Source organism: Ochotona curzoniae, unplaced genomic scaffold (genome assembly GCF_017591425.1).
Source record: "Ochotona curzoniae isolate NIBS_2020 unplaced genomic scaffold, NIBS_Ocur_1.0 scaffold_274, whole genome shotgun sequence".
Classification (NCBI taxonomy): domain Eukaryota; kingdom Metazoa; phylum Chordata; class Mammalia; order Lagomorpha; family Ochotonidae; genus Ochotona; species Ochotona curzoniae.
This window is the reverse complement of record NW_024467101.1, coordinates 6947551-6961676: the sequence shown is the minus strand read 5'-3', so window position 1 is coordinate 6961676 and position 14126 is coordinate 6947551. Positions and strand designations below refer to the sequence as shown.

At 47.5% G+C, this 14126-nt stretch overlaps 1 protein-coding gene across 2 annotated transcripts in view; it reads right to left on the bottom strand.

The window, feature by feature from the left end:
* Nucleotides 1–14126, bottom strand: part of EIF4ENIF1 (eukaryotic translation initiation factor 4E nuclear import factor 1) — a 43043-nt gene that overhangs the window by 12305 nt on the left and 16612 nt on the right. For both annotated transcript variants that reach the window (XM_041003479.1, XM_041003480.1), the window contains exons 5-7: nt 12470–12756; nt 11974–12175; nt 7623–7798 (exon numbers count right to left, since the gene is read on the bottom strand). In XM_041003479.1, coding sequence (XP_040859413.1) covers nt 7623–7798; nt 11974–12175; nt 12470–12756 — 665 coding nt within the window. The remainder of the gene's footprint in view (nt 1–7622; nt 7799–11973; nt 12176–12469; nt 12757–14126) is intronic.

Below are 14126 nucleotides of genomic sequence, written 5' to 3'. Positions count from 1 at the left end.
TGGGTCAACTCAGCTGTTGTGGTCGCTCGTGGAGTTGGACCAGCAGACGGAAGAACCTAACCTTCTCTCTTTTCCTCTTTGTAAATCTACCTTTCCAATAAAAGTAAGTAAAATAAACCAATCTCAAACTGTAAACTCACACCAGAGCAAAGTTTTCCATAGTCAAGCAGAGGTGAGGCCTTCAAAAAACATTAAGAACAGGGAATTGATGAACAAAAAGCCTTCTGCAAATCTGGCAGTCTCAAGGTTTGTACTGAACATCATGAAGTTCAGTACTGACCATTTCAGAAGCCAAAAGAAAATAGAGATTTCATAAAGATCCTAACTCCAAGTTAAAGGAAAATGTCACTCTGCTTTCTCACCTGCCAATAAAATCCCCATGGGGAAAAAAAGTTAACATGTAAAAGGATATTTTAACTGATTTCTAGTTTATCTAAGCTTAATATGTACTTTTCAAGTATTTTTTTCCTTCTTTTACAGTCAACCTCATTAGTTTGTTTAGTAAAAATAACAATTAAATGATATACTATGACCAGAAATAATTTCAACATTATTTTTAAAACATTTTTAAAAATTCATTCTATTAACAGTCCTCTAAAAAGAAAATTCATTATGCTGGAAGGCAGAACAACAGAGGAGGAGAGATGGTCAGGCTGGTTCACTCCCTGCACTGGCTGCCCTAGCTAGGGGTGGGTCAGGCCACAGCCAGGAGCCAGGAACTCCGACCGGGCCCTCCTCATGCTAGGGCCCAAGCCCCCGGTACCTCTCCCTACCTTCTCAAGCCCATCAGCAGGAAGCTGAACCAGAAGTGGAGAAGCTGGGGCTGGAGCTCATACAGGAAGCCAGAGTACGGCAGCCTGCCAGCTGCACCAATCTGCTGGGCAACACTCATTCTTGAAAACTAGAGCTAATCCATTTTGAAAATATCAATTTTCAATTCTACTCTATCATAAATCCATTTAAAACCTAAATGGATACTTATGCAGTCTAGTTGAAAGATGACAGCTAACATCCATTCTAAAAGATGAGGTGCAGCCTTAAAATCAAGGCACATAGTTGCCTTCCTATATCCCTGATGAACATAGAATTTTTGTTTAAGATTTTTAAATTTATTTTTATTGGAGAGGCAGATATGCAGAGAAAGGAGATACAGAGAGAAGATCCTCTGTCCACTGGTTCACTCCCCAAGTGACTGCAATGGCCGGAGTTGAGCCTATCCAAAGCCAGGAGCCAGGAGCTTCTTCCGGGTCTCCTACACAGGTGCAGGGTCCCAAGGTTTTGTGCCGTTCCCTGCCCTCCCAGGCCATAAGCAGGGAGGTGGGCAGGAAATAGAGCACCTGGGAAATGAACCAGTGCCCATATGGGATCCTGGTGCATGTAATGTGAGGACTTCCAACCACTAGGCTAGTGTGCCAGGCCCCAGAATGCTTTCTAAAAACTAGTACCATTGTACAGACAGAACTGGTGAATTTACCTGGAAGTCTGAAACACACAGTTTTCTAAGTTTAACAGAAGAAAATTAGATTTACATTTTTATTATTATCTGGAAGAAAATTTGTAAGCCATACTCAGATTAAGTCACAAAATACTCATCTTTCAGGAATTTTAAGCAAAGAACCTAATCTGATTATTATTTCTGGAATTTCCATCTTCAGAGGAACTAATTTCAATAAACTCCACCTATAGATTCTTACATGTTAAGTAATGCTGAATTCCAAGTATACCAATTTTGCATTAATTAAAGTGAAAGCATTAAAAGTGATACTTTCAGTGTAAATGGAAACCTTACAAAAAAATATACAGGGCCCGGCGTGGTGGCCCAGCGGCTAAATCCTTACCTTGCACGTGCCAGGATCCCATATGGGCGCCAGTTCTAATCTCAGTGGCCCCGCTTCCCATCCAGCCCCTGCCTGTGGCCTGGGAAAGCAGTCGAGGACAGCCCAAAGCCTTGGGACCCTGAACTATGTGGGGTACCCAGAAAAACCTGGCTTCAGATCAGCACAGCTCTGGCCGTTGGGGACACTTGGGGAGTGAACCATCAGATAAAAGATCTTCCTCTCTGTCTCCTCCTCTCTGAATATCTAACTTTGCAATAAAAATAAATCTTAAAAAAATCTTACTGATAAGCAGGCACTACAAATGGAAATGCTATATTCAACATATTCAAATGTTGAAAAGAAATTGTACAAACATCAGATATGGTGGCTTTGCTTGCAATATAAAAAAAAAATCTTTTTGTTTTAAACCCTGACAGAGAATCTTCCTCTTGCTGGCTCGCTCTCTCAACTGCCCACAACTGCAAGAGCTCAGCCAGGCCAGAGCCAGGAAATGAGAACTCCATCGGGGTCGTGCTACACGGATGTCAGTGACCTCACTGCCTGAGCCATCCCCTGCTGCCCCAGCATTCACACTAGCAGGCAAGTCGGGATCGGGCGGAGCAGGGAGGGTGGGCTCCTGTGGTACAGCGAGTTCAGCCACTGTGCGAGAAACCCACACTGGAGTGCTAGGCTGTGTCCTGGCTGCTCCCGTGTGCCTCCGGGTTGCCCTAGCGACTTTGCTGATTCAGCTTCCTGCCAGCGCACTCCGGGACCTGCCACCCACAGGGAGAGCCCAGAGTTCCAGGCTTCCACACGGCCCACCCCACCTTGGCTGCTGCTAGCAGACAGAAGATAATCATTTTGAAGTTTTCAGCTTGTCTACATTTTTGTTGTTATCAGCATGTCTTCCTGGTTTCCAAATTTTGAGTTACTTGTAAAAACTTCGTCCAAGATTTCCATGTCTTCTAAAAGAACGCCAAAACTAACCAACCAATCATTACATACTTGTCAAAATAAATCAGTGTGGCAATCAGTGTTTTGGTGAAACAGGTAAAGCTGCTGCCGGCAGCACTGGCACCCCACATGGGTGCTGGCTCAAGGGCAGCCGTGGCTGCTCCACTTCCGACCCAGCTCCTTGCTAAGGACTTGGGAAAGCAGAGATGGCCCAAGTGCGGCCCCTCCACCCAAAAGGCCCAAAGTCATCTCGGGGGTGAAAGATGTTCTCTGTCTCTCGTAACTTTGCCATTTCGCTAAATAAATCTTAAAAACAGAAATTCAAGAGAATAATGTGTGAAAAGATGCTTAGCTTCTCTCATGTTGAAAGGAAATATTCTCAGGGCCCAGTGTGGTAGCCTAGTAGCTAGTCATCACCTTGCCAAGTGCCAGGATCCTATATGGGTGCTAGTTTGTGTCCTGTCTGTCCACTTCCCATCCAGCTCCTGCCAGTGGGCTGGCAGAATAGTAGAGGATGGCCCAAAACCTTACACCCTACACCCTACACCCTCCTGGAAGACCTGGAAGAAGTTCCTGGCTTCAGATTGGCTCAGCTCTGGTCGTTGTGGTCACTTGGGGAGTGAACCAGTGGATGGAAGAATTCGTCTTTCCTCTCTGTAAATCTGCCTTTCCAATAAAAATAAAAATCTTAAAAGAAAAAAAATACTTCAAATAAAAGTAAATCATTGTGCCTCAAGAAATCAAGAATTTGAGAGTATCCATTTTTTCGTTTTAAAGATTTATTTTTATTGGAAAGGCGGATATACAGAGAGGAGGAGAGACAGAGAGGAAGATCTTCTGTCTGATGATTCACTCCCCAAGTGACCGCAACGGCTGGAGCTGTGCCGATCTGAAGCCGGGAGCCAGGAGCCTCTTCCGGGTCTCCCAAGAGGGTGCAAGATCCCAAGGCTTTGGGCTGTCCTCGACTGCTTTCCCAGGCCACAAGCAGGGAGCTGGACAAGAAGCAGGGCTGCTGGGATTAGAACTGGCGCCCATATGGGATCCTGCCGTGTTCAAGCGCCAGGCCCCAGTTTTTAAAGATATTTTTTTATTGGAAAGTCAGATACACAGATAGGATGAGACAGCCAGGAAGATCTTCTGTCCAATGATTCACACCCCAAGCGGCTGCAACAACCAGAGCTGCACTGATCTGAAACCAGGAGCCAGGAGCCTCTTCTCTAGGTCTCCCACTCAAGTACAGGGTCCCAAGGCTTTCAGCCATCCTCAATTGCTTTTCCAGGCCACAAGTAGGATATTGGATTGAAAGGGGCTGCCAGGATCAGAACCTGTGTCCATATGGGATCCTGGCACATGTAAGGTAAGCTCTTTAGCTGCTAGGCTACCACACAGGCCCTCTTTTCTTTTTTTTAATGATTTATTTTTATTTGGGAGGCAGATTTACAAAGAGACAGAAAGATCTTCTGTCTGCTGCTTCACCCCCCAAATGGCCACAATGGCTGGAGCTGGGGTAATCCAAAGCCAGGAGCCACAGGAGTCTCCCATGTTGGTTCAGGTGCCCAAGCTTTGGGCTATCGTGCATTGCTTTTCCAGGCCACAAGCAGGGAGCTGAATGGAAAGTAGAGCAGCCAGCACCTCAACTGGCACCTATATGGGATGCTGGTGCTTGGAGGAGGAGAATTAGCCAACTGAGCTATCATATAGGCTTCAGACCAGTCAGTTTTCATTATCTAAATTAAAATCACATCTGAATATGACCGTATGGTCACAGTGAACCACAGACTACTGGCTGGCAGACAGCAGACTTCTACTTAACTAACTGCTAGAATTTCAGCCATAAGTATAAGCCAACAGCTGCTGTGGCTGGCTGGAAGCTACACTGCACACATTCCCATGCAGCCAGCGCTGTAGGGACAAGTGCCGACTGAGAGTACACCAGGCGGGAGTGAATGCTCAGAAACATTTGTAACAAGCTGGTATTCTTGGGCCATTTATACTTTACACTGAAATAAAAGTCTTAACTCCAGAACTTCTCGCTCACCTTCTGTGCCTGTTCTGGGTCGACGAGGAGTCGGCAGATGGCAAGGGGACGAGCTCATGCTGCCTATGCTCGGGAGCCTAGTCCTGTCTGAGTGCTACTGAATGAAACAGCGAGCAGTTACAATTAGGGACAGAATTTAAGTTAAATTCCACGAGCCATTGATTCTAAAAGGTCAAACAAATATTTGCTGCTGTAAACAGAGCCATCTGTTTGTTCTGTTTTTTGGCCAAATGGCTCTTAATATCTTATCTTAGGACCTAGTACTGTGACACAGCAGGTAAAGCTGCTGCCTATGCCAGCATCCTATACTGGCACCGGTTTGTGTCCCAAGTGCTTGGGGTACTGCTTCCCACATGGGAGACCTGGAATACCTCCTGGCTTTGCCTGGGTCAGCCCTGGTCATTGCAGCCAGCCGGAAAGTGAACCAGTGGATGCAAGACCTCTGTTCCATCTCTAACTCCTGACCTTCAAATAAATCTTTATCAGTACATGTATCTTTTTCTATGCACTTTCAGCAACCACAGAAAAAACATACTCTATGCATAAACCACAGTTACATCTTTTCTTCAAAAGCTCAGTAATGTAGGGCCCGGCATGGTAGCCTAGTGGCTAAAGTCCTTGCTTTGCATTCGCTGAGATCCTATATGGGTCCTGGTTTGTATCCCAGCTGCTCCACTTCCTTTCCAACTCCCTGTTTGTGGCCTGGGAAAACATTCGAGGACCCTGCACCCATGTGGGAGACATGGAGGGAGCTCCTGGCTCCTGGATTCATACTCATCCATTGCTGGCACTTGGGGAGTGAACAAGCAAATGCAAAACCTTTCTGTCTCGGGCCCAGCACAATAGCACAGTGGTTGAAGTCCTCACCTTGCACGCCCGGGATCCCATATGGGTGCAGGTTCTAGTCCCGGCAGCCTCTGTTTCCCATCCAGCTCTCTGCTTGTGGCCTGAGAAGGCAGTCAAGGACGGCCCAAAGCCTTGGGATCCTGCACCCATGTGGGAGACCTGGAAGAGCTCCTGGCTTCTGGCTCTGGATTGGCTCAGCTCCTGCCGTTGTGGCCGTTTGGGGAGTGAATCATTGGACAGAAGATCTTCCTCTCTGTCTCTCCTCTCTGTATTTCCGACTTTAATAATAAAAGTAGTCTTTAAAACAAACAAACAAACAAAAAAAAAACCTTTGTCTCTCCTTCTCTCTGTAATTCTGACTTTCCAATAAAAAAATCTTAAAAACTCCACAAAACTCAATGTTATAATTCATAAATAATGAAGCAACTGTTCACTCCCAGGTGGCCACAATTAACAAGCCAAAACCAGAAGCTTCTGCTGAGCTTCTTACTCGGGAGGCAAGCCCCAACAATTTGGACCATTCTTCTACTGATCTTTCCAGACCATTACAAAGGAGCTGGACTGAAGCACAGCAGCCAGGACTAGAACCAGTGCTCAGATATGATGTAGCTGTTGCAAGTGGTAACTACACCTGTTATACGATGCCTGACCCAACCTATTGTTTCTAAAACTCCAGAAAGATTAGACCTCAAGAGTTCAATGCCAACACTCTTCAGTCTCCAAGATCCTTTTCACTAAGGGTTTCTGGAACCATCATATCCCAAAAGGTACCACCTAACCAGAGAGCCTGTTCCAGGAAATGTAAGCCAGCATATCACAGCACCTTCTTACAACAAATGCTTCACTACAAACCAAGGGGTGATGCATATAGCACAGCAGTTAAGACCCTACCATCCCCTACCAGAGCGCTTGGTTTGAGTCCCAGCTCCTCCACTGTGCTTCAGCTTTCTGCTAGTGTGCTTGCTGCCTGGGAGGTGTCGTTGATGGCTCATGTGCTGTGGTTCCTGGACAGCCTAGCCTAGTGTAAGACGGACTGAGTTATTACCCAGCCCACCCCTCCTTGTTATGGGGATGTGGCGACTAAATCGGCAGATGCAAGATCTGTTTCTACATTTTAGGTAAAATGAAAATAAATACACACACACACCCCCCACCCTACTTATGAATTCAGCAGAGTTTAAAAAAGAAAATGGGGTAGGCCTGGCACCATGGCTTAGTGGCTAAATCCTCGCCTTGCATGCTCTAGCATCCCATATAGGGGGTGGTTCGTGTCCTGGCTGCTCCGCTTCCCTTCCAGCTCCCTGCTTGTGGCCTGGGAAAGCAGGCGAGGATGGTCCAAAGCCTTGGGACCCTGCACCCACGTGGGAGAACAGAAAGAAGCTCCTGGCTCCTGACTGGCTCAGCACCAGCCACTGTGGCAACTTGGGGAGCAAATCAGTAGATGGAAGATCTTTATCTCTCCTCTTCTAGGTAAGTCTACCTTTCCAATGAAAACAAACCTTTAAAAACAAAAAAACAAAAAAATGGGGACTGTGTGCCTAGTGCTTATGACGCCCGTATCCATATCAGAATCCCTGGGCTCAACTCCCAGCTCTGCTCCTGATCCCAGCCTCCTGTTGATGCGCACCGTGGGGGGCAGCAGATAATGGCTAAAGTAACCGAGTCACTGAATTCACATGTGAGACCCAGAGTAAGTGTCCAACTCCCGGCTGTGGTCAGGAGTAAGAGCTCCTTTTCTACTTCTCCAAGACATTTCTTGGTTCAATGGTGCCAGCTTAGAAAGGGCTAACTGATATAGAATTCTCTTTTGGTCATTTCCATTGACGATATGGAAATAAAGCTAATCAAAATTCACATATTTAAAGCCAAAACCCCCAAAGCATCTAGCAAAAGATCTTAAACACTCAGATCAGATTGAACCCTACAGTTGCTCTATCCGCATGTAATAAGTGTGCTGCTACACTCACCGAAGCCAAGCATGGCACCTTATCAAGGTTAAAGAACTCATTAAAGTCAAATTCTCCTGGAGACTGCTCAGGCAAGACAGCTTCCCTTGGCACTTCCTGATCAGCAGCAGGCTCCTGTGCAAGGATGACCTCCACCTCATCCTCTTCGGCCACGCCTCCATTGCACTCGACTAGGCCTGAAAGCAAAACCAGCACAAACAGTTTCATCAGGGGAACCAGTCTGGTCTCTCTGTGGCTTTGGCCTTCAACACACATGCAGAAGAGTCACTGAGACCATTACAAGCTGACTTCTTGTGCAGGTAGTGCACTGGCCAGCGCAACACCATCTCTCTGCCTCCCTTCTATGGGAGGCAGGGCAGGACAAAAAGCCTTAGTAACAAGCCAACAAGCCAGTTTGCAAACACAATGGGGAAGGCTTAGGGTCCCCTTCCTAAAGTACTTCCAAGTTTTCTAGAATGTAGTGGGGTCTTCTTCTAATGGGAATACTTTATTTCTAAAATCACATCAACTGAGTGATTTCATTAATCAGTTTACGAACTGGGAGAGTGTGAGTGGTTCCCAGCTGCTGTTTTATTTTCCCAGTGCCCACAACAGCCAGGCCTGGGCTGGGCTACACCAGATCCAGCAGCCAGAACTCAACCTACGTCTCCCATGTGGGTGGCAGGAACTGCAATCACTTGAGCCATCGCCTACTGCTTCTAAGGGTCTGCCATCAGCAAGAAATCAGAATTAAGAGCAATCAGAGAACTGAACGCAGGCACTCCAACATGGGAAATGGGCGTCTTCCTTGCTAGGTTAGACACGAGCCCCAAACATTCTCCCCACAAATAGCCTGTGCAGACAGAACTGAAGGAACACGCCTCTGCCGACAAACCCGTCCCATCACTTTAATGTACAGGTCAACAGCCTGAAGTTTCTACAAATGTGAAAACTGGCAGGAGAGCCATTGTCATCTGACTATGGGTTGGCTGTAGCTCATGCCTGAGGGTCAAGTTCATGTCACCTACTGAGAAGGCTGCTTCCTGTCTACCCATCCTTGTGCTACCAAGCAGCGTTTCTGCCTAACCCATGCATTATCCCCGAGTACCCAGCACATTCTACAACAGCAACTCTGGTGAGACTAGGCTGTCCAAGGGATGGTAACTTGCTACAGTACAGTACTGGCTGCACTTAGAATCAATCATGTTCAGATTTTTTCTGTTCTCAAAGTAAGGGATGAGCCTGGTGTGATAGCCTACTGGCTAAATCTTCACTTTGCATCTGCTGGGATCCCATATGGTCACCAGTTTGTATCCTGGCTACTCCACTTCCCATTCAACTCCCTCCTTATGGCCTGGAAAAGCAGTGGAGAATGGCCTTAGGACCCTGCATCTGCATGGGAGAGCTGGAACAATCTCCTGGTTTTGGATCAGCACAGTTCTGGCCGTTGTGGCCACTTGGGGAGTGAACCAGTGGATGTAAGATATTTCTGTCTCTCCTCCTCTCTATGTATCTGACTTTGCAATAAAAAATAAATCTTTTAAAAAAAACCAAAAACAATAACAAAAGTAAGGGTTAAGTCAATCCATCAGATACTGACATTTAAATCATCTAATATTTTAGTTTAGCCAGAGAGTAAGCAAAAAGGCAAAATCCTTAAGGTAAAAACCAAAAATTTTCAGTTGAAGAGCTTTTAATAAAAAGAAAAAGAAACACTAGTCATTTAATGTTTTGTCTGACAAACAGAACTCCCAAAGCCCCTCTGGCAAAAGCACCCATCAGAGACCTGCTGGTAGTTGCCAAGTTCGTGGTTGACACTCAAGTCTTCCTAGAAGAAAAAAACGAAGTGCTGAAGGCTGGACCCAGCCCTTCCGAAAAGTCTCCAACAATTACGCAGGCCTGACATTCTAGATCAAGAGAGACTAAATGTAAACTCTGCTTTTACTCCAATAACCCAGAAATCTCGACAGCAATGAAACAGCTGACTGGTAGGGCAGCTGGCTTCCCCAGATGCTCCACACTAGCAAGTGGAGGAAAGTAAACTCCAGGATGGCCCATGCTCCCCCGTGGGGCCACCTGCTGCCTCAGGACCCTGAGCCTGTGGAGTGTTCACAGCAACCAGGGGCACACAGATGAGGCAGGAGGTCTCTCCAGTGGGTCCATCAGTACACATTTGTTTTGCCAGCCACCAGTGGCAAACGCTGCTTCTTCAAGACTAAGACTTAAATGGAAATGCCTGCTTCAGGGCTTTGTGGACAAAGCAACAGCCCCAGGAAAGTAACCACTGTAACGCCTAATCAACGTCAAGCAATTTTCCAGGATAGGAGTGCTTCTCCCTGACTCATGTTGATTTACTGGGACCTGCCTGTCCACTTTGGGACAAGTAGTAGACACCGTGCTGTAGTTCTGATGTCCAATTTTAGGATGACTTTGCTTAGACATCCACACCAGGAGCTTCTTAGTTATTTTTGTGTTCAGACTGGATATCTCCACAGATGAGTGCTTTTCGAAAACAGCAAGAAGGGTGTTCCACACGTACTGTCATGCCAGCATCAAGTTCTCTGGAAAGCAGACTGGGCCTGACCTCTGAGTGTGGCACTATTGAGTGACAATGTACACAGGCAGAGCCCACTTATTGCGACAAACCCAAAAGTCAGGGACCCAGGGACGGATGGCTGACAGCACTTTAGAATGAGCACACACTTTCTTTCAAGCGGATGAAACCCAGCCTATCTTTCCCCATCCCTGGGGGTTTTAACCATTTCTGCACATTCTGACTGTTCCAACTCTTCCCTACAACCTAGCCCTGGGCTCTGGGAAGGTGCAGCACCAGCCCTGCAACAGGAACCAGGCCTGCCTTGTTCGTCACTGCTCCCAGTGACAACAGGGACCCCAGGGTCTGCCCCAGCAGCCCGATGGAAGGCTGGACACAGACACAAAGGGCATGCATCACCCTTCCCTGGGAGCAACACTTGGGCTTATTCACCTCCTTGCACTCTTTTTAGCCAAGAGCAATCTACAGAGTGCTGGTTTATTTTATACACTAGCTCAGACAGCCTAGAGACCTTCTGCCATTAACCAGCAGGGTGAGCCAGGTCCCTGGACTAGAGGCTTTGACGTGGCCTCTATGTGGGAGGGTCTCATGCCAGCCCCTCTCCTCAGGTCCTCAGCCCTGTCTGGGAGGAGGAGCCCCTTCCAGTCTGTCTCACTAGCCTAATTCAGCTTCAGTGTCATTCCTAATGTCATAGGACTGACTATTCACTTCGGTATTAACACAGTTTTTCCCTTCTAGTGCCTGGTCTCTGCCTGAGGGATTTTACAGTTCACACAAAGGCTGAAATGAATGAGAACTTGGGGTAAGTGTCCACTAGAGATAAAGGTCCCATGGGGACACCTGGCTTCTCCTCCAGCGTCCTGCTGCTGCAGATCCTGGGCAGCGGGCGGCAGTGATGCTGCCCTAACCACAGGGAGTTTCTGCGTTCCAGCTCTGTCTCTCAGCCTAGCCGTCACAGGCATTTGAGAAAGTAAGCTAGCAGGCAGGAGCTCTGTGTCTCTGTGCCGCTCAGGTAATAACCCTGCAAGTCCTCCCAGGCAGACTGTTTTTACCTTACACAGCAAGAAGCCCACCAATTCATTCCAATTCTACCAGCGCATCCTTTATCTCAGCAGCAGCCCCAGTACTCAAACCTGATTCTCTATCGAGGCCCTGCACTCGCCACCCAGGTCACACCCCGCACCTGCAGCAGGCACGCATACATGTAGTTCTGGCTCCTTCAGCTTAGCAAGTGAGATGTTCAGCCCTGAGGAAGCTAAATTTGGGAGAAGGCATATCACAGAGAGCTAGGAAGGTCTATCCCTATGGGGAAGGAGGTGGGCTTTGAAGCTCCAGAAGCATCATGCTGAATTTCCAAGTTCACTACTCAACTTCCCTCATGGATCGCAGACAAGATATACAAGCCTCAAACGTGGGCTTCCGCTTGTCCTTGTCCGGAATGGGCCTAGCACTATACACACTGGCACAGCGGTACTAGACAAACTAAATATACAGGTAAAGCACGCTGTGCCTAGCACATGCGCAGTCCAACTCCCCTCTCCCCATTATTTCATGCCGTGTTTCTGACTTTGGGAGACCTTTCATTCTTTTCTGGTGCGTGGTGCTCACAGGGTACTGTGAGGCATTTCTGGTTAGTAACTAGTCAGCCCGACCAAGTACAGCCTGCACTCAGTGAATTCTCATATAGAAACCAGTTTCAAAATCAGGCTGTGACACTCACAAACCTGCCACTTCCTAACAAGCTGTGTCCATCCTTACGTGCTGGTCACAGGCCGTTTCAGCACAACACTCAACTTCCCTCCCCGCGCTGGCGCTGACCTTCCTTCACGGAGGCCGTCCTTCGCCTGGTCCTTTTTCTCCCCTTGTGATCTTCTTCTAGGATCTTATCATCAAATCCAGTAAGTTCAATGGTTTCCGACTGACTGGTGGGTCCGGCTGAAAACCACTCCGGTTCTTCTTCAGTGTAAGAGTCATTTCTTCTACGCTCGCCAAACACACGCTTACTATCCCCAAACTCTCTCTGGAAAAGTATACAAAGATTAAAAAAAAAAAAAAGTAGAGTTATGGTCAAAGCATTTCCACTTCAGTCAGTCTTAACAAACTATTAAGTGGACGCTCAATAGGGAAATGAAAGTACTAGGCTGGAGACGTGAGGCCTGTCACCATGGGTCACTCCCCGCCCCCCAGCTCTCTCCACTCCCGTCTGGTTTAGGAGCGGGCTGTGTCTATCCAGGTCCCACAGTCCCACAGTACAAAGGCAGCGAGTATCAAGTCCCCCAACATGCGAGGCACCCACTGGGTCTAGCGGACAAACCCGGAAGCGCTTGTCCTTGTAGTCCCTCTCGCGGTCGCGGTCTCTCAGGTCCCGGAGGTCCTTATCACTGAGGCGGTGATCTTTCTCAAAGGTCCGAGCCGAGATGATCCTGCCGCTGCCGATCCTGCGGCCCCCGAGCAGGCGAAGTCCATCGCTGTCTTTCTCCAGGGGACTCCCTGAACGCCGGGAGCTGACAGCAGCCGTCACGTGGCAGCCGCCGCCAAAGCTTCGTCTCTGCGGGCTGAGGACAACGTCTAGGTCATCTTCCTTTACGCGCTCCCGTGGATCTGGAAAGCAGTGGGGCAAAGTTAAGCACAAAGGAAACAAGGGTGTTTGTTCCTGTGGGTTCTCAGTCCACAGGTGGCGGGAGGAGGGGAAGGGTCGGAAGAGCCATCATGGAAGCTAGGCTTCTCAACAGACTCAGGTTCACAAGACTTACTCCTGCTTTCTCTCTTTGCAGTAATATACACTGTCAGTGTGACAGACTACTCGCCATGATGAGTTCCTAATGTATTTTGTCTAAATCTTTACTTACGTGACTACTAGCAAGTGTTTGGTCAACTAATGAACAGAGATAACTGTCAGTATTAGGAAAAAAAAAAAAAAACCTCAGAAAGTCAAAAGGCAAGCCTGGCAATGATAGCCTCGTGGCTAGAGTCCTCCCCTTGCATGTGCCAGGATTCCATATGGGCACTGGTTGTATTCCGGCTGCTCCACTTCCCTTCCAGCTCCCTGCTTGTGGCCTGGGAAAGCAGCAGAGGATGACCTAAATGGGACTCTGCACCAGCGTGGGAGATCCAGAAGATGCTCCCAGCTCGTAGCTTTGGATCAGCTCAGTCCCAGCTGCTGCAGTTACTTAGAGAATGAATCAGCAGATGGAAGATCTTTCTATTTCTTCTTCTCTCTGTAAATCTGACTTTCAATAAAAAATAGAAAAGAAGAAAAAGAAAAGAAAGTCAAAAGACATCAGGGCCCTAGTGTTGGGTCACAGTGGGTTGAGAGACTGCTTGAGAAGTCGGCAGGCAGCCCACACCAGGGTGGCTGCTCTGCTTCCAATTCAGCTCCACTAATGCACCTAGGGTGACTCCAGTGCCTGGGCCACTACAATACACTTACACAACTACTGGCTTTGGCCTGCACAACCCTTATGGCCATTTGGGGAGTGAACCAGCAGATGGAAGTTCTATCTCTCCTGCTCCCTTTTGGTGTCTTCTGAAATAAATCAATCTTAAAAAAAAAATGTTCTCTGCCTCCACCAAATGATACAATACACAAAAATTCAAAATATCTCACAGATACAAAAGTAAAAACTAAAATTATAAAACTTTTTAAAAGTTTTATTTTTGTTGGAAAGTCAGATGTACAGAGAGTATAGAGTACAGAGCGGGTGCAGAGTCCCAAGGCTTTGGGCCATCCTCTATTGCTTTCTCAGGCCATAAGCAGGGACCTGGAAGTGAAGTAGAGCAGCCAGGATATGAACCTGTGCTACAGTCTATATGCTACTGCTAATAGGGACACCATGGCTTTGTCTGCTAACTTATGAAAAACCCAAATGGCAAATCAGCTTCCTGATAACAGCATTTCTCCCCAAGGGTTAAAGCTCCCACACCTTAGAAGGATGCCCACAGCCGAAAGTACGCCTCCCAAGCCAGCACCC